This window comes from Cygnus atratus, chromosome 2 (genome assembly GCF_013377495.2).
Source record: "Cygnus atratus isolate AKBS03 ecotype Queensland, Australia chromosome 2, CAtr_DNAZoo_HiC_assembly, whole genome shotgun sequence".
NCBI classification, from domain to species: domain Eukaryota; kingdom Metazoa; phylum Chordata; class Aves; order Anseriformes; family Anatidae; genus Cygnus; species Cygnus atratus.
The window spans coordinates 134743823-134765799 of NC_066363.1; the positions used below are offsets into that span (position 1 = coordinate 134743823).

General features: G+C 36.4%; 1 protein-coding gene across 1 annotated transcript in view; it reads left to right on the forward strand.

The window, feature by feature from the left end:
• The first annotated feature begins 317 nt into the window (after window positions 1–317).
• Window positions 318–21977, forward strand: part of SLC26A7 (solute carrier family 26 member 7) — a 64899-nt gene continuing 43239 nt past the window's right edge. Inside the window, exons 1-5 of the mRNA XM_035546324.1 lie at window positions 318–507; window positions 3909–3916; window positions 4408–4456; window positions 12388–12498; window positions 15974–16146. Of these exons, the coding sequence (XP_035402217.1) occupies window positions 318–507; window positions 3909–3916; window positions 4408–4456; window positions 12388–12498; window positions 15974–16146 (531 nt within the window). The remainder of the gene's footprint in view (window positions 508–3908; window positions 3917–4407; window positions 4457–12387; window positions 12499–15973; window positions 16147–21977) is intronic.

The following is a 21977-nucleotide window of genomic DNA, read 5'->3' on the forward strand; positions in this document are numbered from 1 at the left end:
AAAGCTGCCCGGGATATAAAGCGGGAGGCGACGGGCAGGGATCCCAAACTAAGGGGAGGCGAGCCCAAATGGAGTCGGGATCTCTGCGTTTCACTTTTAGATGATTAAAAGCGCTTGATAAGTACTTTTATCCAGTGTGGTTAGAGAACGGCTGCAGAAACCTTACGTGCCCCTGTTCCTTTCTATTTTACTTTTTTTTTTCCCCCCCCTGTAGCCTTGGAACTGCAAACCCTCAGAAGCCACCTGGAGAGCGCCCCGGCGCGGGGTGGTGCCGAGCCGTGCGTCCCGCTGGAGGGGAGCCTCGGCCGGGGCTGGCAATGCCGGGGGGCAAAAGGACACGGAGTGAGGGCTGGAGGAAAGTTCGGGCTCTTCGCCTGGAGGACATCAGGCACTGGTGGATGAGGCGGCTGCCCGTTTTGGAGTGGGTGCCCGCCTACGACTGGAAGGAGAATTTGGTTCCCGACGTGGTTTCTGGGATGATGCTAGCCATTCAACAGGTGACACAAGGTACAGTTAGCACAGCTGAGAGTCATATTTGGAGCTGGGGTCCTGCTGAACTTCTCTGGTCTTCTTTTATCCCCCGCCTTGTTTACTATTATCCTAAAACTTTCTTTAAGACAAATACATGCTTACCTTTTCAATGTTGATTTAATCTAAATAAAAATATGAGTTTACAGTATTAACTCTTATGTGTATATAATAGAAGTACAAATGTGGATGGAAATACCTCGTGTTATTTTAACTGATTGCTCTGAACTGAAACTTTACTATCCCATCCCTCTGACAGGTTTTCAGACTTAATATTGGAGGTAGGAGAACAGTAAATCTGTTCATACAGCTATATGGTTGTATCTGATGTTTTAATCAGTTAAATGACCATATTTTCCTATTTTACATGAAAAAAAAAAAACAAAATATATCTATATGATAATTGCACTGTAATGTGTCTATTTTATAACTGAATTTTAAGAAATGCCGTTCTGGAGTAAGCATTGGCGTGCTACTATTACCTGTGTAAACCCAGTATGCAGCAGTAAAAGTTAACAATACTCTGTAGTTAAGAGGTGCTTCTGCCAGAAACATTACCCATGGGGAGGGTCTGTGTGCATACGCAGCTTGCATATTTCAGTTCCTATGTTGATTTAAGGCTGTATTACAGTACCTAGCACACCTCTTGTCAAGCAGCGATACAAAGTAGGGGTAGAGCTAGACTCCATTTGGCAATTTAAAAATAAAGAAAAATCAATAAAAAAGAAAAAAAAAACTCTCAGAAAGAAAACCCTGAGGAATGACCTGCAGAAACCAAAAGTCCCAATAATGCAAGTTTGCAAAGTGATTGCTACTGGGAAATAAAAGCTTTCATCCATTTTTGATATATCTTTGATAGTGTCACCTTCTTTAGGTAATATTTTATACATGTCTGAGGCAAATCCCAGCTGCTTGTCTGCTTCAGATGGATTTCAGCTCCTTGCCTTATATAAACTATATATGCTATTTCTTAACAATTTCCCATATTAGCTATGCTAACTATCATCCACATTGTTAAATTATAAGCACTACTTTAATTGAATTACACTGGAGCTGGAAACAACCGGTTTGTATAAGTATTTGTGCTTTTAAGGTAATTAGGAACATCTGCATTGGCATGATTGAACTTTAAGAACCTTAATACTGTAATACTGTAAAGTATCTAATTTCACTGGTATGTACATATGCAACAATTGTAATTAAAATGCTGTTAATAACAGCATGGTGAAATACATAAAAAATATTAAGTTACCAGCAGTTCTACATTGCTTATGGTTTTAGACAGAAATTTATTGTTTGAGTCTTGTACCAAGAAGTTAATTAATATGAGAGATTAATTTAAGACGAACGATCCAGTAAAGATAGAAAATGGAAAAATCAGACACTGGTATGAAAAAGTTAGAAACGACTGATAATTGTCATGCAGAGCACAGTGTCACTGGGTGTCACAGCAACATATTTTAAATAAATTCAAGTATAAGGAAATATAGTTCAGTTATGGAAAAATCTGAAGTAGTATGCATACACAACAGCTTTCTGAGTGATAAGAGCTGCATACTCCAGGACAGAGAGCAGTCCAGTAGCTTGAGAATAAAGAAGGACCTTCCCTCAGAGCTGTTTTTCACAATTTCCTACTGTGGGATATCTCACTCATCTGGTATTGGCCATATTCAGAATATTCGAGACGGCAGGTGCTCTGATCTGGTGTAGTGTCTGCGTTTCAACTTCTAACCAAAAAATTAGGAGAGAGCTGTCTTTTCTTTGTAAAGGAAGGGAAAGAAGGAAGTCACTAGTGTGTCATGGCATCATACTAAATACAGCAAAGGTTACATTTATAATTGTTCCTTGTAGACTTTTTTAGAAATTGCATCTGCATAATTCTTATGCAAGAGCAGTTTTTGGAGTCTACCTTGTGTAAGGGAGAAAAAGAAAAGACTAAATTAATGATATTACTAGTGATCAATGTATGCAGATAACGTTTGCTCCCCAAAAGTTTTTTACAGGGGTATTGAATAGTTTAGAATAGCTGTTTTTAGGCTATCTTTTGTTTTGGACAGAATTTTAAAGAGCTACTTCCACTTATCTTGTGATTTTCAGTGTAGAAGTGATTGCTATCTAAATGTGACTTATGCCTTTAAACTCTGTAAGGTACCTTCAAGTCAGGTACTCAAAAATTAAATCACGAGTTCATATATCACTTAATTTAGGATTAAAATGAATTCCATCATGACATAAATAAAGTAGAACGTATGTCCTGTGGGGCAGAGTCTAGGAACGGTGCACAAGAAAGGCCTGATACCTGAATATTTAATTGTCTTTACTTCTGTGTGCAGTGTGGAAGAAATAGACCTTTAGAAGGCTTCCAAGGTGTTATGTTTACTCTCTCATACTGTCCAACTAAAATATAATCATTATCAAAGAATCCATAATGTAATAATCTCTGTAGAAAGTGAACCTTCTGAAGCTGCCCTTCAAATTCTGTTGAAGCTTGTTTAAAACACGCTTAATTTGTGTTTGACCATGTGTAGGGAATTCATTGATCATCCAGTGTAAGTAGTGGATCCAGTACTGAGGTAGGGGAGACTGGACAGGGTAGGGTAGGGAGATGGGAAAGAAAGTCATGGGATTATCGTGATGTGCTATTTGGCATTTGCGAAGAAGGAGGGCTCAACACCAAGTCTGTGCTGAAACCAAGCAGTACGTCTCCACATGCTCCTATAGTTGTTTTATTGTCTACTACAAATGCAAGTTAATCTTAATTCACGAGTCTCAGAATTCACTGGTGAATTCTTCTGTCCTGTTTACCTATTGAAACAATACCTGTACAGTCTCTGTCTATGTCCTCTAGTTTTAGTGTTTTAGCTAATTCAACAGAAGATGATGAAAGATGTGTCCAATCTGATTATGTTTCTACAAATTGTATGAAAATAACCATTGAAAACAGACCCTACATGTTCTAAAAATTGATAATAGAAACTCATATCTTGTTAGACATCAGTTAAAGTGTAGTGGAAAAAAAAAGCCTTTTAATGCCCTAATTGCTGGAAAGATTCAGTGGGAGCTTGCACTGTTGGACTGCAAAGGCAGTCAACCTTTAATCTAAACTGACAAAAGAAACCAAGATTCATTAGTTCAAGCCCACAAAACTATAATTATTTAATAATGTCGTTCTCAATATCTCATTTTTCAAACATAGAATCATTACTCTTACTCTAATACCTAAGGCTGAAAAATAATCGTAGAATCTTAAATGGACTTGGTTATCCAGTACTGAAGTTTGCAGCACACTTTCAGAGATAGCTAAGAAATCTGAGTTTTCATGTTTTCGTAATTACTACCTGATTTGTCTGTTTCTCAAAAATCTGTTTTTGATAGACTAGAGAAACAAGTCTCTAAATTAGCAATTGAATCCTTTATTTGCTTCTCATACTAGTACTTCATTCCCTCTTAAAACTCATTAATACCCCATCAGCAGGAAGATGATTTTAAAATATGAAGACTTTTCTTTCTGTTTTGTTCTTTGTTCCTTACCCATACACGCAAATTCAATTACTGTCTCCGTGTAGATGATTTGCAAGTCCCTAATAAGATTTTTCTCTCCAAATTAAACTTGTGTAAATAAAATAAACATTCTGCAGTGTAGGTATCTAGTTGTCAAGGAGCTGCTCTTGCATTCCTTACAGTCAATGGAAATCTAGTTGGTAAGAGTGAAATTTATGGTGCTTGACTTTGTGGGAGGTAGTGAGTGATTATCTTTACATCACTTTAGTTTGCTCGTTTTTCTCTTTCCTTCACTTACTAAACTGTCTTTGTCTTGACCCACAAGTTTTCTCACTTTTGCTTTTCTGATTCTCTCCCCTATCCTTTGGGGGGACCAAGCAAATGGCTTGGGGGTGCTTAGCTGTTGGCCAGAGTCAACCCACTACAGGTGTGATTCATCTAACTCCAGACATCTACATTGTCAAGGCTGATTGTACTGGTAAGATTTCCATTGAAAGTAATAGGGGACTGGCTCAGGTGTAGCCACTGATGATGTAGACATGAAAATTTAGGTGAGGTATTTCCCAGCCATTATAACTGTGGTATTGTGGGTAATAAACTGTTCATGTTTAAAATAGTTAAAAGCAGATCATACTCTTTAGTGTATCGCATCCATTAACCTGTCACAGTAATACCAAATTTTTGCTTGTGGCTTTGCCATGTGACCTGGACTTCATCTACGTGTGCAAGAAGTATACTTTGATAAAATTTTGTCTGAATTTTTCTGAGTTTTCTTGCATGATAACATTAAGATGCATTATGATGTAGTCTTTCCGTGCAGCTAAATCTCATAAACCTGTCAAACTGATTTTCTGTAGCCTCTTGAACATGTGCTATAACCTATTCATATCTGTTCAGAATGCAGCTGCTTAGCTCATTTTCAGTCTGTGGTAACTTTTTATTGCACTAAGCAAGTTATTCATCTTTACTTTCAAGGCCTTACATAGGTGATCTTTCCTGGCATTATTTATTCATTACCAATCTGTTGATACATCTCTGATTAATCCATTTTGCTAGCCTTCTTCATCCAATGTAATCTTTTCAAACAAATACCTTTGTGCCTTCTCTTGGGATATAAAGTATACAATGTATACTGCTTGATATATTGCATGCCCATCTCAGTTTTTGCTTCTCTTTTTGATTCTGTTTAGAATCTCTCTTTCTTTTTTCTTTTTTTTTCTTTTTTTCCCCTCAGAACTATGTGTACCATCCACACAGTACATGGCATCTAGAAGCCATGTAGGTAATGCTTACCCATCAGTAAGCTTCTCTGACTGTCATGGTCTGCAAAGACATAAATCTGAGCTTGTCTGAAAAAGGCTATGCAATTTTACCCTCTGTTAAGCAGTTGAGTTCATAGCCACAGAAATTATCCTTAATTATCTCCCATAATCTGTTTGAATACATATATTAGTGTGCATAACTTATTTAGATATGTCAGTTCTTTGTATAGTTAGGGGACACAGATGTATCCAAAGTGTAAATCAGAGTACTTTGGTTAGGACATTACATAATGTTCAAAGTAAGTTCTCTGATTGACAACTGAAGTTGTCTTACTCTTTCTGGAGGTAAATTCCTAATATAGGTACCTAACTTTAGACAATATGAACCCTTCCCCCAAAACTTCTTCCAAGATCTTGATCTAGGTTTAGATAATTGTAATCCTCTTCTGTAAGCTATTAATGACCAGAGAGAATTCTGCTTTGGCAAATACATGACTTAATTTATGTTTTGTCATTCACCAGGTGATGATAATACTTGCACCTTTCACTTTCCATTGTAGGATCTTGGAGACCTTTACACTGTCTACTAATAGCATTTAAAGTAAAAAACAAAACAAAACAAAAAAACAGTTGAGCACATGAACAAATGAGTATAAAGTAGCATGAATACATTTAGACTAAAAATCTAAAAACAGTCAATTAAAATATCAGGATAAAGAGATATATCTCCCTATCACATAATTCATATATGCATTAAATTATATTTGCCTGTTGTAAAGGGGATCAGAGCACAGTGCACAAGGGGATCCTTCACAAGTTTGTTTCCCTACAATATCAGTTGCTCCTCCAAAAACTGAAGTTTTAAACTGCGGTATAAGATAGCGGTATAAGATAAGTGTTTATCTTAAAAACAAACAAATAAACAAAAAACACACAGAAATCTTCCACAAACCCTCACTGTATTTCTGATTCCATCTTCATCTTGTTAAGTTCCTGATATTTGGTGGATTCATAAGCATTTTGCTATTTGTTCCAAAATAAAGGTGTGACTATGTGCTATACTGCATATACTCAAAGGGTACCCATATGGAAGCATGTGGGTACAAGATTTGGACTTTCATGTTTATTGGATTTGAGATTACAGTGGTGGTCTGCAATTTTTTTAAAAAGTCTATTTTTGTAGTCAGTGAGAACATGGATATACTTCATATAGAATTTATATGTAGTGTTATACATTAGCTGGGTTTCCTATGACCTATCATGAGAAAGAAATGCTTTGGCTCAAATAGGTTTTGGTGGATTGTTTTTTGGAGGGGTGGAGGGCCCTTGAGGCATATTTCCTCTAAAAGTGAAATAAGTAGATGGCATCTGATGAAATCAGGATTGTTATTCCTGCCAACTTTTTTTAATTCTGCAAGCCCAATAATAACTTGCCTAGGATTGGTGTGTTTTGTATGTTTTAATTAAAGTTAATTTAATCTTGAGCTGGATTTATTGCTGAACAACTAATTCCTTAACACTAGCTGGAGATCATGCTGACAAAAAAAAAAAAAAAAAGACTATACTGCCTTCATGCATTCCGGAACTGGTGCCCAGTGTTTTGGAAGGCACGATGCCAAATATATATATATATATATATATATATATATATATATAACGTTATATATAAATAATATAATATAATATATAAATAATATATATATACACACACACATATCTTTTCATGGAGGAACCCCAGCTGTCTTCTCAGAGGTGATAGTTGCTGTTTCTTTTTTTTTTTTCTTTTTTCTTTTTTTCTTTTCAGGCTCTGACCATAAATGTAGACATAAATATACTCTGAGCAGACTAACTAGAGCTAATAATTTTATTAAGGAGTAGATCTGTCTTGTAAATATACATCTGGCTTACAAATAGCATGTGTAGATGAAATTGAATAAGCACGTTTGGAATGAGAGCCAAAAAATTTCCTAGAGAATGCATTGGAGAATCCATGTAGTTCATAAATGATTTGTGGAAGAAAGTCTCCAGATGAACTCTGGTATAGTTCTCCCTTACAAAGAATAATGATGTAAGCTGATAATGAAATGTAGCATATTAGTAAGTAAATGCAGGGCAATATTTCGTATTTATACAACTTTTCAGCAGACAACTAAGGCATTGGTGCTGCTGTGAATGTGCTATTTTCATTCATAATGTCTGCTAAGATTCTTCCAAGTTGCACATGTGCTAATGCAGACCTGTCTGACTGACTCCTAGGAATGTGAATTCAGCTTCTGAATGACCTCTGAATCCTCTGGAGCCTTAGGTACAGGTATACGTGTCAGTATGACCAGATAAGCTGTGTGATGTCCCATCCCTGCACCTGGGAGGTACCTGAGCACCATGGACAGAGACTGACAAACCCAGGGAGTGTTGACTCCCTGAAGAAAAAAATGACTTCACCTAGAAACTTCTAGGTCAGAGAGATCAAGAAGACTATTAGTGCTGAGATCCTTGACCATCATTTTGTCAAAATGGATGGTTTTCATCATAGGTCTCATAAAGTTGGGTTTATCTTGGGTCAAGGCCTGTTATCAGCCAATGACTGGTCTTTATTTCTCTACAGTGTTGATGCTACTTAAGAGGCTACCTCATAGTTTAGTTCTCTAAACTGGAGATGGCCAGGTTCTTCATGTGTTATGGCTGACCGGTGTATAATAGTAATAGGTCTAAATCTTTAATCTCTGCTTGTCTGTCAATAGTCTTTTTTTTTTTCTTTCCTAGATATTCATGAAAAGAAAAGAAAATTCTAGATTTTTTTTCTATCTTTTTGGGTGTAAGTATGTAAAATTTTATGTACAGAAAGGTCAAGATATCTTGATTAGAGAATTCATAAATGAGTCACACAGTCCACTTGTTTCTACTACCGTAATACTTGATTATACTTTCTTTTGAACATAAAGATACAAGCGTCAGTATCTGGAAATCTGCAAAGTGGAGGAGTAGAACAGTGCTTTCCCAAAAATACTTTTGACGTAATTCTCAGATGGCACATGGGGAAAGATGCAATTCAGATACTGTATGACTAATACAGCTGAGATACTCCAGTCTCTGTGGACTGAAGGTGATGGTTGCTTGGGAAGGTGCTGCACTGAAGCATCCCTCAAAAACCATTCTCTAATGGTTGCTAACACTTGTGTGGACTCTGAAAGACTTATGCAAAGTTTTGCAGAATATGTCCTCCCGTTTTGCTATTAAATTCTTCATTTTCTTCAGGCTCTGAATGGCAGATGAACTAAGAAATGATTTTTAGCTCTTTGTACCTTCTCTTCAAATAAGTTAGGCAGAAGGTAAAATCCATGTGTGTAGCCCCAGCAAATTATGCCATTAGGAAACAGGGATCTTGCAAGCATGAGCTGTATGTGTGCACCATAAAAGAACTGATACCGAGCTTTCCAATTTTTGGAGGAAAATATTATTATTTACAAAGGATCATTTTTTGTGCTAATAGCTCTTAACACGCCAGTGTCAAATAATCTTCAAGGGCTGTAGATTTGTGTTAAGCAATTGTTATGAAATATATATATATTTTGTTAACTCAGTAAAAATTATTAGCCTGGAGTTAGAAATTAAAGCCTTAGATATGAATCATTGTCTGTTTAATTTGTTGGTTTTCCAAGAGGGATTGATAGGAGACTCATTAAATATGTGTTAATTCTACATTTCAGGACATCTAGAGGAAATGCTTTTCTTATTACATAATTCAGCTTTGAAAATAAGGAGAAAAATGACTTTTTTTCTGAAGCATCAGAGATTTTTCTTGACTGTAGATAGCATTTTGAGCGGGATAAGATGTATTAGTGTTGTTTGGGGTTCCATAAACTTGATGTTTGGCCCTCTTAATATAGTCTCATTTAAGAAAAGAAAAGTTACAATAATACATTTTTACTTGAATATATATGCTACAGGAAAATCTATTAAATGTATAGTTTTTCACAGTAAATAGTAAATGAAGAAAATTTTTAAACTCCTAGGATTAATTGTAGACTTGCTACTTTTTCTGCTTCTGGTTTGCATACAGCATTTCTAAAAGACATGGTATAGATATCCTCTGAACATACATGTGTGTCACCAGCTTTTTTCCAAATGCAGAAAATTGTTAACTAGGTGATCATACTATGATGATTCATAGTTCTCTTTATGGAAAATATTTTTTATTTATGTGACTGTGGTTTTGCCTCTAGCCTAATTAGGAGAAACTATCACATTAGCAAACTGAGAGACCTTTCTCCTGTGGTAGGCCTTATTTCTATTTGTATCAAGCTTGTTATTCTATAGTTAACTTCATTTGACAGCTACCAACAGTGGTGCCACACCTCTTGCTTTTCAGTGTGGCAAGCTGTGATTGTTATGCATCTGGTGCTAGCCAGAGAGCATGGTTTTCAATGAAACTGCATAGCACACTGTTATCTTATGATAAGGAGTTAGTTAAAGCAAAGAACCACAATATTAATGTACTTTATTTGAACTTATTGTTGTTTACATTTCTTTCCATGGAATTTATATTCTTATATGAGAACCTTAATGTCACTGCCATTGAGGGTTCTCCACATTACCACTGAAGATTACATGGGATCCTTGTTTTATGATATATTTCTTCTGAGTATTATTACTGTTTGGAATGAAAAAAATTAAAATAATGTTTCTTGTCTTTTGACTAGTTCTTGAGCATATGGAATGCATTGTAGCAAAGTTTAATATGAAAATTAATGAAGTGAGCTGAAATATACTACTGCTTATATCTTTAAAATATATTTGAACTTTTAGAACATTATATGTCAAACCAGAAAACCTGAAGTCTTTACTAATTCTGTTTTATAATGCCCCTCTGCTCTTACACACAATTGACACTTTTCAGTAACAGGAACAAAAACCCAACAGAGTTAGGACTGGAATCAAAGACTGGTAATTTTAGCTCTGTCTTAACTGCCATGACCTCACCATGAAAAGAATGAGCCACCACTTCTAGAAACCTAATACAAGAAGACTATGAAAAGTCCACAAGTGAAAAGACAAGAACAAGGGCCAGATTTATGTTCAGATTATCTGCCTATAGATGAGATGTGTTTCTCAGCAGTAAGTCTGTGAGCAAAGCAAAATTCCTTCATGGATCCTGGAGGTTTGCTGGTCTGGGTAGCCCCTTTCAGTTTTATAGAACTTGGCTGTAGGAGTTCAGGTTGTGCCTCCCTGTTCTTCTGTGGCCTGTTCAGAGAACTGAAATGAGATGTTGATGCAGTTTTTGTGTTGCTTCTTGTGCTCTACACACAGCTTGTACAACTTATGCTGGATCAAACACATTCTGGCCATAATTGTCAAAAGTTTCAATTGTCATAATGTCCTAGGAAACATATAAAAATGTAAATACATGTAGAGAGGCAATAATTGGCTTTTACAGTCAGATGACAACAGAATATTTTGTGGTAGCTGAACCTTTGTTCTTCCTCTCAGTATTTAAAAGGAAAACAATGTATGTTGTTCTTAATCCTGTATTAACTGGAAATATCAAATAGGAAAAAGTTAGTGGTCCCTCTTCTGGAAGTATTTTAGCTTAGCTTGTGGTATATCACAGTAACCTCTAGTTTTGTTTTGTACAACTTCTAAGGTAACCTCTTCTTGAACTGAATTATAAAGTTTCTTAGGGTGAAAACTTATTAAATGTGAACCATTTCCTTTTATGAGGACAACTCTTCAGTTCCTTTTAGAAGGAAAGCTTCAAGGTCCAAAATTAATACAATTTAATTCTAATGTTAGGTATTATAAGACTTTAATCTGCTTTCTGCAAAAATGGACATTATTTTAAAACTTGCTTTTCAAAATTGTTACCTTTTCCTAGTGAAGAGGGAGTTTTTGTGCTTCCCTTGTAATCACTGATGGAGACTGAACACTTAATGCAAGACGGAGAGCGTATAAAAGAACTAATGATTCCTTGGATCCATAGATATGAACCACCTCTCTGTCCCAGACCATGCACGATCATTCTCCCAGAACACACACATATATCTATATAAAAGCTTAGACTGGTCACTCACTTTGAAGGTGGACTTCAGAAAGGCACCTTGTGTGTTCCACAAGCCACTCCTGTGTTCCCTACTGCAGGATGTGGTATCCAACAAGATTTATGGAGGAACTCTGCCAGGCAATTTCTCCTAATCTTAGTTGCTAGAAGGAAAAATTGTGAAATGACAGACAGAGGAGTCTATCTGCTGCATTGTAAGAAGTCAATGTAGAGTTGCTTGCTATCTTAGATATCTGAAATTGAACAGCAACCACAGCTGCTGCTCTGCAGATACATCTCTGTTAAAAGAAGATTTCCTGGAGAAAGATGGACATTGTCCTCCATAGCTAAGCAATGAAGGTAACTAGTAATCTGTAAAGTTAAATCCTAACCGATTCAGTTCATTTTCCATTTCAATATAAAAATAAAATATTTTCTGTGTTTCTGGACACACAGCTTTACATAATGAAAAAAATATTAATATCTGAAGGATTAAAAAACCCCAGGCACCTAAAAACAATGAACTCTGGAATATTTTTTTGTTTAAAAAATTAGAAGAAAGCAGACTGAAAGGGCTCCGTCCAAACCAAAATTATAGGTTTTGAACTGCTTGTAAGAAATAACCATCTGACTGCCTGGAGCCCTGGCAGTTTCAAACCCTTGTTTGTTGGGATGGGGGGGGTGTGGAATGGTACTGCCTCCTCCTGTGTGGGTTTTCTATTAAAATAGTTTGGAAACACTTATTGAGACAACCTGGAAAAACAGTAGCTGAGGCCATAGATCATATCTGTGACCAATTTGTTTCTGTTGGTGGCGAAGATGCAGAAGAAAGTGTGAAGACTTTGATGATAGACAATAGACGAAAAACCTTTCTCAGTTCTTCCTGATCCTCATTGTAAAGTTGCCTTTGCAGTGGCTTACGGTCTAGACTTTTGTAAATGAAGGTGTTTCTTTTACTGCTCTTAATAAAATCATAGACATTTCCTCATTAAAAAAAAAAAAAAGCAGAACAATTTTATTTTACCTTCATGCAAAGAAGTAATTTCATTTAACTTTCCATAGGGCTGGCCTTTGCTGTTCTGTCTTCAGTCCATCCAGTTTTTGGTTTATATGGCTCTTTCTTCCCTGCCATTATTTATGCCATATTTGGAATGGGACGTCATGTTGCGACAGGTAAGTGTCTATTTGTTAAAATGTTTTCAGAAATAAGGAACTGGCAATTGAAGTAAAAGTGTGTTATAAGATCAATGGAAGGAAAATAATTTAAAGACTAAACAGAAATATATTTATATATTTTTTTTCTTCCTTTTACAACGATTTCTTTTTCCATTTTACACAATGTTGAATTACCCAAACACCAGGAGATCCACCTCTTCCTTAAATGAGGTTTCACCTAGTTCAACAGGGACAAGCTTGAGGAAACGATAGCCCAGAAGTACCAGACTCCTGACATCAGCAGAGCTGCATATAAGCCTAGTCCTGAATATTCTGTCCAGTCCTGGACAAGTAGTGTGCACTCCATGTTATATGATCCACTCTTGTGGCATCCCGTATTGTTCCCACTAATGTATGCTTGTGGGACCAGTGACTGGATCTGAAAGCATTAATAAAACTCTTTTTACCCATTAGAAATATCTATCTGTATATCTCTATATACAGTACAAGGCAAAGTGTGTCTGAATTATATTAGTGTCTTTAGGTTTTGCAACATGGACGAAGAAATTTGGTAAATTCTGTTTACCTTTTAGGGGAAAAGCTATCAATGCTATGTTTGACTGACTAGTAATTCTTATGCCAGGCATTCTAATATTCAGTTAAATTATTTAAAATTTCTGAACAGCTATACATTATTTTAGAGTAGGAGGAAAGCTGGAAGCTTGTTTTCCTTAAAGGCGCAGAAAGTTTTTGAGCCTTCTGATGTCTGAGAAGGAGCTGTGGATGCTGATATTAACTTGAAGCTATAATGAGTGATGGAATGTACTCCGCTGATTTAAGAAATATTTTTTTAAAGTGAAAGTTTAGAATATGGAAAATAATTTTGGCACTTGAGTAGAGATAGATTAGTATACTTTTATTTTTTTTTTTTCAGAACAGTTTTTTTTTTTCATTAAATATATTAAAACATGAATCTATAACAAAAAGATGTTTAAAAACAACAATTTGGCAGTGGATGGTCAGCTGTTTGTTATTGTGAGATTATTAGGAAGATAAGAATGTCTCATATGCTCATATGTGGGAAAGTGGATAAATCAGTATCTGGTTGACCTAAATTCTACTAATGAAAACAGATAAGGCAACAGGTAAGTGCAAGCAGCTAAGGTTGATCTTTTATCCTTGGGAGGGAATAGCATTCAAAGAGTGATTTGCTGAGAGTTCCTCAATTCTATGGCTGAGGATTCCTGCACAATCCGTTTTGTGAAAACCTGGAAACCTGTTCAGATGTCTTCCAGACAAACAAATTTGTTATTATTTTAAATAAACTTGTGTGATATGTGTTGTTGATCCTTTCAGTAGAAATGTCTCATGTAATTATCCCATCAGCCACAGTTAAGTAATTGTGGCAAGCAGGCTGAATTGGAGCCATACTGCCTCTCTCAGATCTCCAAATGCTCCGTAATTGCTCTTGTACATAGTTGAAAATCTCTTCTCCTAACAGCAGCTTCTATAATATCAACGGGACTCTCTATATGTGCACAGGCTACAAGAGTGTCCTTTGTTGGTTAAGTCACTTATGTTAGCATGAAATGGGAAATTTCATCAATGGCCATGTTCTGTCAACTTTTACTTGAAATATCTCTTCTGTGACACGGTTGATCTAATTTGAAAGATTATTTACCTGAATAACAAATCCCTACATGTTTTTCTTGTCTGCTTTTGATATAAGTGATTTTGGAGGATCCTCTGACAGCGTCTTTATCTGTGATAAGAAGGCCATGAAATGTGGTAGGTCAGACATATGCAGGAATTTTAGAAGGCTAAAAAATGAATTTGAAAACTGCCATGGAGAAGATGATCAAACTGGTAGTTAAAAGTTCTTTAAATACATCAAAATGAGGAAGACAGGAAGGAAACTGTTGTGACACCTTTCTGACAAAGATATAACTGGGACATTCTGTGACAAGGTCACAAGACCGTTGAGCTATCAGTGTGATTTCAACTGCCAGAAGGGCTCTGGATGGAATCCTAGAAACTGTATTTCTCCCCTATTATTACAGACTACAGTAAAAAATAAGATCACTGAAAGTTATGTATGATCAGAATTTGCTGGAAAGGTGTTAGCGTGACTTCTATGTAGGAAAAATCCCATCTCACTAACCTCCTAGAGTTCTGTAGGAGTGTTAGAAAGCACATAACAAAAATAAATACTTAATGTAAGATATCAGAATGGTCAAACGGCTGCTGATATGGTTGCACACCAAAGGTGATTAAAGAAACTAAATTGCCCTTGTGATAGAAGAAAAGTTCTTTTATTAATTATTAGCTGGTTAAAGGACAAGAAGACAAAGATAAGACTCAATGATCATTTTTCAGCATGGAGGAGTCCTAGCAGGGTCCCAAAGAACTTGTGATGGGAGTTTTACTATATCGAGGCCAAGGTGATGGTAGAACTGTTCTCACCAGGTTCTGTACAAATAAGGAAGAATAGGAATAATGAGAGCTCAGTGAAACTGGTGAGAGATCACTTTAAAAGAAAGTATAGAATAAAGAGAATACTACGGCAGATGCTTAACCTCTGGAACCTGCTCCCAGAGGACACTGTGGAGGAAGAAAATACAAGCAGGCTCAAACAGAGATTTAACAAATTCATGAATGCTAGTCCATAAGGAAAATCTAAAAGGACCAGGTAAGGATGTACCCACTAGCAACCTCAATACAACAGCTATGGATGCTGTGGTTTACAAGGGGAATAGACCACAGAAAGTGGCCAGGCTTGTGTGCTTTCCTCCAGTAAAACCTCTGATTTCAACAGCTAGAGTCAGAGTACTGGGCCAGATGTGCCATTGAGGGGCACTGACATAACTGGGCATTTTCTGTGCTACTGAAGCTCCACGTGATATATTTGTCCTTTAAAATATTGGATTATCATCCTTCTTTATCTATGTTTCGTTAAACTTGCTTTACCTCTCTAAGAAAAGATTTTTTTTTTTCTTAACCTGCCTCCAGTGGAAATACTTCTTTTTTTTTTTTTTTTTTTAAACACACACATCTGCTAACTATATTGTGCTAAGTATTAGGTGTATAGCATGATTTAATTACCCTAGAAATTTGAATGGTGAACATTTGGGACCTTTAGACAAAAAATATTTCATCACACACATGGTAAGTCAAAAGCATCTGTGATATCTTCAAATAATCGTGGATAATTATGTTTCAACCTCTTTTATTAATATGTCTAATATTGTCTAATATGTTTAATATGAGAATAAATATTCTCATGAAAAGTTTGCATTCAATTTACATGTACAAATGGTATTTTACATGAAGAAATTTGTAATATGTAAAAATATTATCGCAGAAATTATTTTTAGGACTGCACAAAATGACACTCACACAAAATGGCCAAGTTTTGAAAAAGGGACCATTAGTGATCAGTACAGATATACAATCCTTGGTAACTAATCTGCGGCTTTTTTATTTTTTTTTATAGGAACATTTGCTTTGACTTCCTTAATATCTGCCAATGCAGTCGAACGTCTTGTTCCCTCAGCTGGCACTAATTTCACTGCAAACAATAATTCAGGAGTCTTGGGCCTATCAGAGTTTGAAATGCAGAGGATTGGAGTTGCAGCTGCAGTTTCATTTCTGGGAGGAATCATTCAGGTAAATGGTGAACATATATTCTGTATGCTGCTGATGTTTGGCATTTGTGACAGCTCTGACTTCTGTAATATACTTTTTTCACTTCTCTGAGAAAAACTGACCATGGGTCTGGTCTAATGTTCATGAATGATAGACTGAATGTGGTTTAAGAATTTGCTGGTTGAGATGCAGTAATTATTTGTATACATGCCCCTAGGGTGTTGTAATGTGAAGTAAAACTACATTCAGTCAGCTCTAATATAACATTCAGTTGCTGTTGGTGTTCCCTTTCCTTCTCCTTCAGAAACAAAACATGAATCAGCTCTCTGATAAACACCGACATATTCCTGAGGTTTTCTATTGCTTTTGGCCTGAAGAGAAATACTATACAATATTCAATAATTAAAAACAGTAGGGGAAACATCTTTAAATTCTCTTTAGAGTTCATACACCCATCATTAAAGCAAAATAAATTAGTAAAACAGATGTCTTCAAATGATTCTCCAAAACTTATTCAAATGATCAGAGGTCTTTTAATTTTTTCTCTTTTCCTATTTTCACCACAAGCACTGAATTCCTTTATCTATTGCCAGTTGCTTAGGTCTTCAAAGAAGGCTTCCATCTTTCCTTGTAAATATTAAAATGGAAGAAATGTTCCAGCACTTAACATTGTAACACCTCCTGGGTACCTCACCTCCTGGAAGAAACCCAGATCCCTACACTTGGTGCTTTGGGTCCCTCTACCATGCAAAGGATGAGCTAAGGAGCCCACATTGGCATCTCCAGTGGCTTGGGACTTGGAAGGGACTGGGGCATGTGCTTATGTTAGTTGGTAGGGAGTATCAAGAAGTGTGGCCATTTTAGCTGTGTTTGTTGTTATGTCTGTTGTTGTTGGTTTTGTTTTCTTTTATTGGTTACAGACTTATAACTTGAGTTTGCCATATGAAGGAACCCCCAGAGACAACATATAGAGTAGATAGACCTGGTGGAGATCACATCATGCCTTTCCTAGAGAGACTGTGGAGTCTCCTTCCTTGGAGATGGTCCTGGGCAAGCAGCTCTAGGTGGCTCTGCTTGAGCAGAAGGTTTGGACCAGGTGACATCCAGAAGTCCCTTCCAACCTCAACCATTCTGCGATTCAGTGACTCTGTGATTGTGCCTGGCTTCTGTATGTGCACCAATGAGTGTAACACACCACTACATCATGTGCACAGTGCTTGTAACAGCTAAAAGTCCTCTGAGCATACACATTTGGGAGTGCTGTGCTCAGAGAATGGCAGTCTCTTATGTCATCCCCACATGTGTGTTTAAAATGCCCAAATGCCTAAAATGGGAAGTTTCGTGCATTTGATCTAAGTTCAAAATCCAATGCAGAAAAATTTTACTTAGCTGCTGCAGAATCCCATTAGGTGTGTAAATCCTCTAGGCCTCTTCCTCTCTCATTCTGAAAAGTTCTGCTTTTTCATATGCTTTAAACTGCCCCAGCTGACTTATCTTAACCTCCGTCCTATTTATGCCTGATTGGAATGAGAAGAACTGGAAAATCCTCTGCCCGAGTCTTCAAAGTGAGTCTGGGAGGGAGCTGTGCCAAGTGTATGGGCAATTCTCCCAGGTCAGTAAGGTTGTTTTTATTACAGTCCTACTAATATAGTTGGTGCTTGTTGTGCTGCCACTAGTGCTTCATGGAAGTGTAATGGTCAGAGCATTTATCTAGGACACAGAGAACAGATTAAAATATGTATTTCCCATATCCCAGAGGACTGCCTAGAGGCTACGCATCAGTGACATTCAGGTGGAAGTCCAGATAAAGGCTGTGATTAAATTTTGCCATCATCTTAGGTGCTGTGAATTGTGAGAATCCACATTTCTCTTCTTGATTCCATTCTCCTGGCTAGCAGTTGCTGCAATTATCAGATAAGGAGACAAGGTGAATCTTGCTGGTAGTGGAGAGCTACATCAGTGACCTGTGTCGTCTTCTGATCAGACTAAACTAAAAATTAATGAATCGTATAGAATAGGTGTGGTGTTCTGTTATGAGAATATTTATATGATGTATTTTAGGGCAAAAGATTTCCATTGAGGACATCCTGAAATGTGAAAAGAAGTGGAATCGTCACTGTAGTTGGGACGGTACTAATCTGGGAAAGGAGCAAACCTTTGTTTTGTTATCTGCTCATAAAGCTGTTTCTTTACACTGAAACACAGTGTTCTAACCAGTCCCTAATTACATATAAATGGCTGATACTATGACTATTCCTTACCATGGGCATTTTCCACCCAAAGGACGAACTGTCCCTCTCCAAAACAGCATGTTCCTTCTTAGAAAGGGTAGGTAAAGACTTGAACCTACTTGGCCAGAAGAATGATTTGACACTATTTTTCAGCTACTATATTTAAAAAGCATTAAACTCTACTTTTACACTTGGTTATTTATGTGACCTGCTATAAGTTTGCTTAATAAGGAAGGAGTACCTTTGAACATGAAGTATGTTTTTGTAAGGCTAATATTCTCATCCAATACTTTGCTTCCCTGTGGAGAAAATTATGTTGCGCTATTCTATGTAATACGTAGTTCTTTCTGAAAACAAACATGAATCTTTATTATACGGTGGTAATCAGGAAAATAGTTCATTTTCCTTTTACAATGGAAAGCTTTGGTTAATGACTTTCTGCAGGCTGATATTCTGTATTTTAGAAAGGACAGCTAGGATGGATGGGAGTTCTGGTTCCCACAATGACAGCACAACACAGCATGCTACTTGTTAGTCTGGACCACAGAAAGAAGTCTTCTTCAGGTCCTGGAGTGAGGAAAGCTCATTCCACACACCACCAGAAGCTACAAAATACTTCTAACTCAACTATAATGAACTTAAGAGCAGTAATCCTAGGAAAAAAAAATATTTACTCAGAGGGTGGTGAGGCACTGGCACAGGCTGCCCAGAGGAGCTGTGGATGCCCCATCCCTGGAGGTGTTCAAGGCCAGGCTGGATGGGGCTTTGAGCAACCTGGTCTGGTCGGCGGTGTCCCTGCCCATGGCAGGGGGTTGGAACTGGGTGGGCTTTATGGTCTCTTCCAGCTCAAACCATTCTGTGATTCTAAATCAAAAGAACAAAAGCTACCAATTATGTCTATTTAAACAGGCCAAAAAGAAATTTAAACTGGTGACTCAATGAAGCTGAACTGTCCGTGTCATGTTGGTCTCCAGAAGTTCCCCAGATATCTTCACTTTTGCAACTTCTGATTTTGAGATAATCTACAGAAAATACCAAATGAGAGGCTCACAGTCTGTACTGTTTCCTTCCAAGAGATATTCCCTCTGCTTGAACTCATCTTAGCCCAGGCAGCAAATGATCCAAAAGAGTACCACCACTTCTTGTTCTGTGTATTGTTCAAAAAAGAATCATCTCCTTCAAGAACATGGAGTTTTGAGAGTTTTAAAATGTTCTCCAAAACTGAATTCATGCAACAGGTAACACGTTATCAGACTCAATTACTTTGGACAGAAAGTTTGAGATTAGTGATTTCCAAAGAGCCTGTTCTGCATGAAAAATTCTTACTGGACATAAAGTTAAATTGACTACACAATGAGAGTGGAATTTTAACAATAATAAACGGAGCTCGTTGTCATGGGAAGTAAGTATTGAAAGTGGACAAGAACCAAAAGTACTTGAATTAATGAACATAGAGGAGTCTGCTTTTTGCAGTTACTCATATCTCTTCTCCTTGCTAAATCCCCATCTTTTTCTTCTATTCCACCACTTCTGTTTAATCACTTGGTTTTATAATTTGTTTCTGTGATCTCTCTTTTCTTCTTTTTTTTTTTTTCCCTCACTTTCTCCTGGGTATTTTCCCTTTCCCTGACAGCTCCTTCTGATTTCATTTGCATGAATTTTATCAAGAATGTATATCTGGTGAAAGCAAAATCTCAAGAGAATTTACTTAATGCATTTTTTTTCCTGTTGTGAGGTACTGAAAAAGACACAGAAACAAACTAGAAATAAACTGTTTTATTTTATTTATTTATTTATTTATTTTTTACTCAGATTACTCTCTCTTTGAATTACTTATCCCCTCATCCCCTAAGAACTAAATTTTGAAAAAGGAAAAAATCTGGAGACAATCCTAAACGATGTGAAAATTTTATTCCTTTACTGTTTTAGAAAAAAAACGGCATTAGTACAAATAACAAAAAGAGAAACTTATTTGCTTTTGACAGTATTTTGTATTTTATTTGCTATTCTGAAGCTTCACAGTCAGTTTTCTCTGTAGTTTTTGTGCATCAACAGGGAAGGAAAATCATACAGTATACCAGAAAAAACTAGGAACCTACAAAAATGAGCATCATGACAGTAATGAAGATAAAGTAGATTACTGTAAATTTCTTTAAGAATATTAAACTCTGCATTTTGATTATTGCTCAGTGGGTGAAAGATTTTATGATGTAACGTGATGTGCTGCAATTGTGCACTGTCACATTAGCTTACTCTCAAATAGTGTTTATCCAAAAAGCATTGGTAGCCAAGCTATGGACTGTCTGTTCTTCAGCAGAGAAGGTTAACTTGAGACTTGATCTATGACTGTATAAATGCTAAAAATACAAAGTATATATGTCACAAGAAAACTCACATGAAAATGGTTTTGGGAAGTTGATTTCCAAACAACTTTTTGCCTCCTCTCCATCTAAGCAGTTCTGTACATTACATGCAAGGACAACAGGAATTTCACATGCCAGCTTACGCTGAAAATTACACCCTTCCTTTCAGGTGTTTTCTCTTCTGGTTGCTTCGTGGATGCACATTTAATTAATTTAGCTATAAAGTAAATAAAGAGCAGGATGTACATGCTGATAAAGAGTTGCCTTTGTTTCTGGAAGTCCTGAGTTACCTTCTACAGTAAGAGACTGATGATCAGCATAGGCTGGTGCTTGTTGTTTCATTGAGTGGCTACAGAAATTGCCCATCTGAAACCATAGTCATGATTTGTATTTATCTTATATAACCCATAGTTATACAAAAACAATAAGTATGCTTTAAATGTGACCAACCTTTTAGTTTCTACCTGTGAAGTAGGGTCACATGGCCTCAAAATGCTGAAAAATTTAAGTAAAAAAAAATAAGGTCAAAAAAAAAAAGTAAATGTGAGTGTGATGCAGAAGTTGTAATGTTCCGCAATCGTAAATCTCTGTAATTCACTGTAGTAATAATAACTTTATCTGAAATGCTAATATTAACTAATATTTCTCAGTGATATTAGTTACTTCACTGAACAGCCTCTGTGGTTTTGATTCTGCAACTAAAGAAACATCCATTTCATCCTCTGGAAACTAAAATATAATACGTTTAGAAATTTTACATCAATATAATACAAACTGATCTTAAGAAACAAAGAAAAACTCGCTAGAGGAGGGAAAATTTATTCCTTATTGAACTTTGCTACTGTGAAAAATATTTTAAATATCTGAATAGGCACACTGTTGGAACAAACAGATAAACAAAATATTTGAAGCTAGTAATTATTGGTTTTAGGCATGACTAACTAAATTACTACTCACTGAGAGTGTAACAGTAATTATCTTTATTGGGGTCCAATCTGGAATGGCAATCAATATTCTGATTTTTTTTTGTAGTACTGAGCAGTTCACATGCTATTAGTTGGGAATAGAGAAAGATTCTCATATTTCATCTCTTGAAGGGATTAGGAAATTGTTCACTAGAGGTTATTCTGTTAAATAAAAGCCACTCTGTTTTTATTTTATTTTTAAATTTATTTAATTGTATTGTTGTTTTTTGTGAGCTTTTATACTTCTAGCTTGCTGCATACAGGTGAGATTTATGGTGAAAAAACAAATGGTG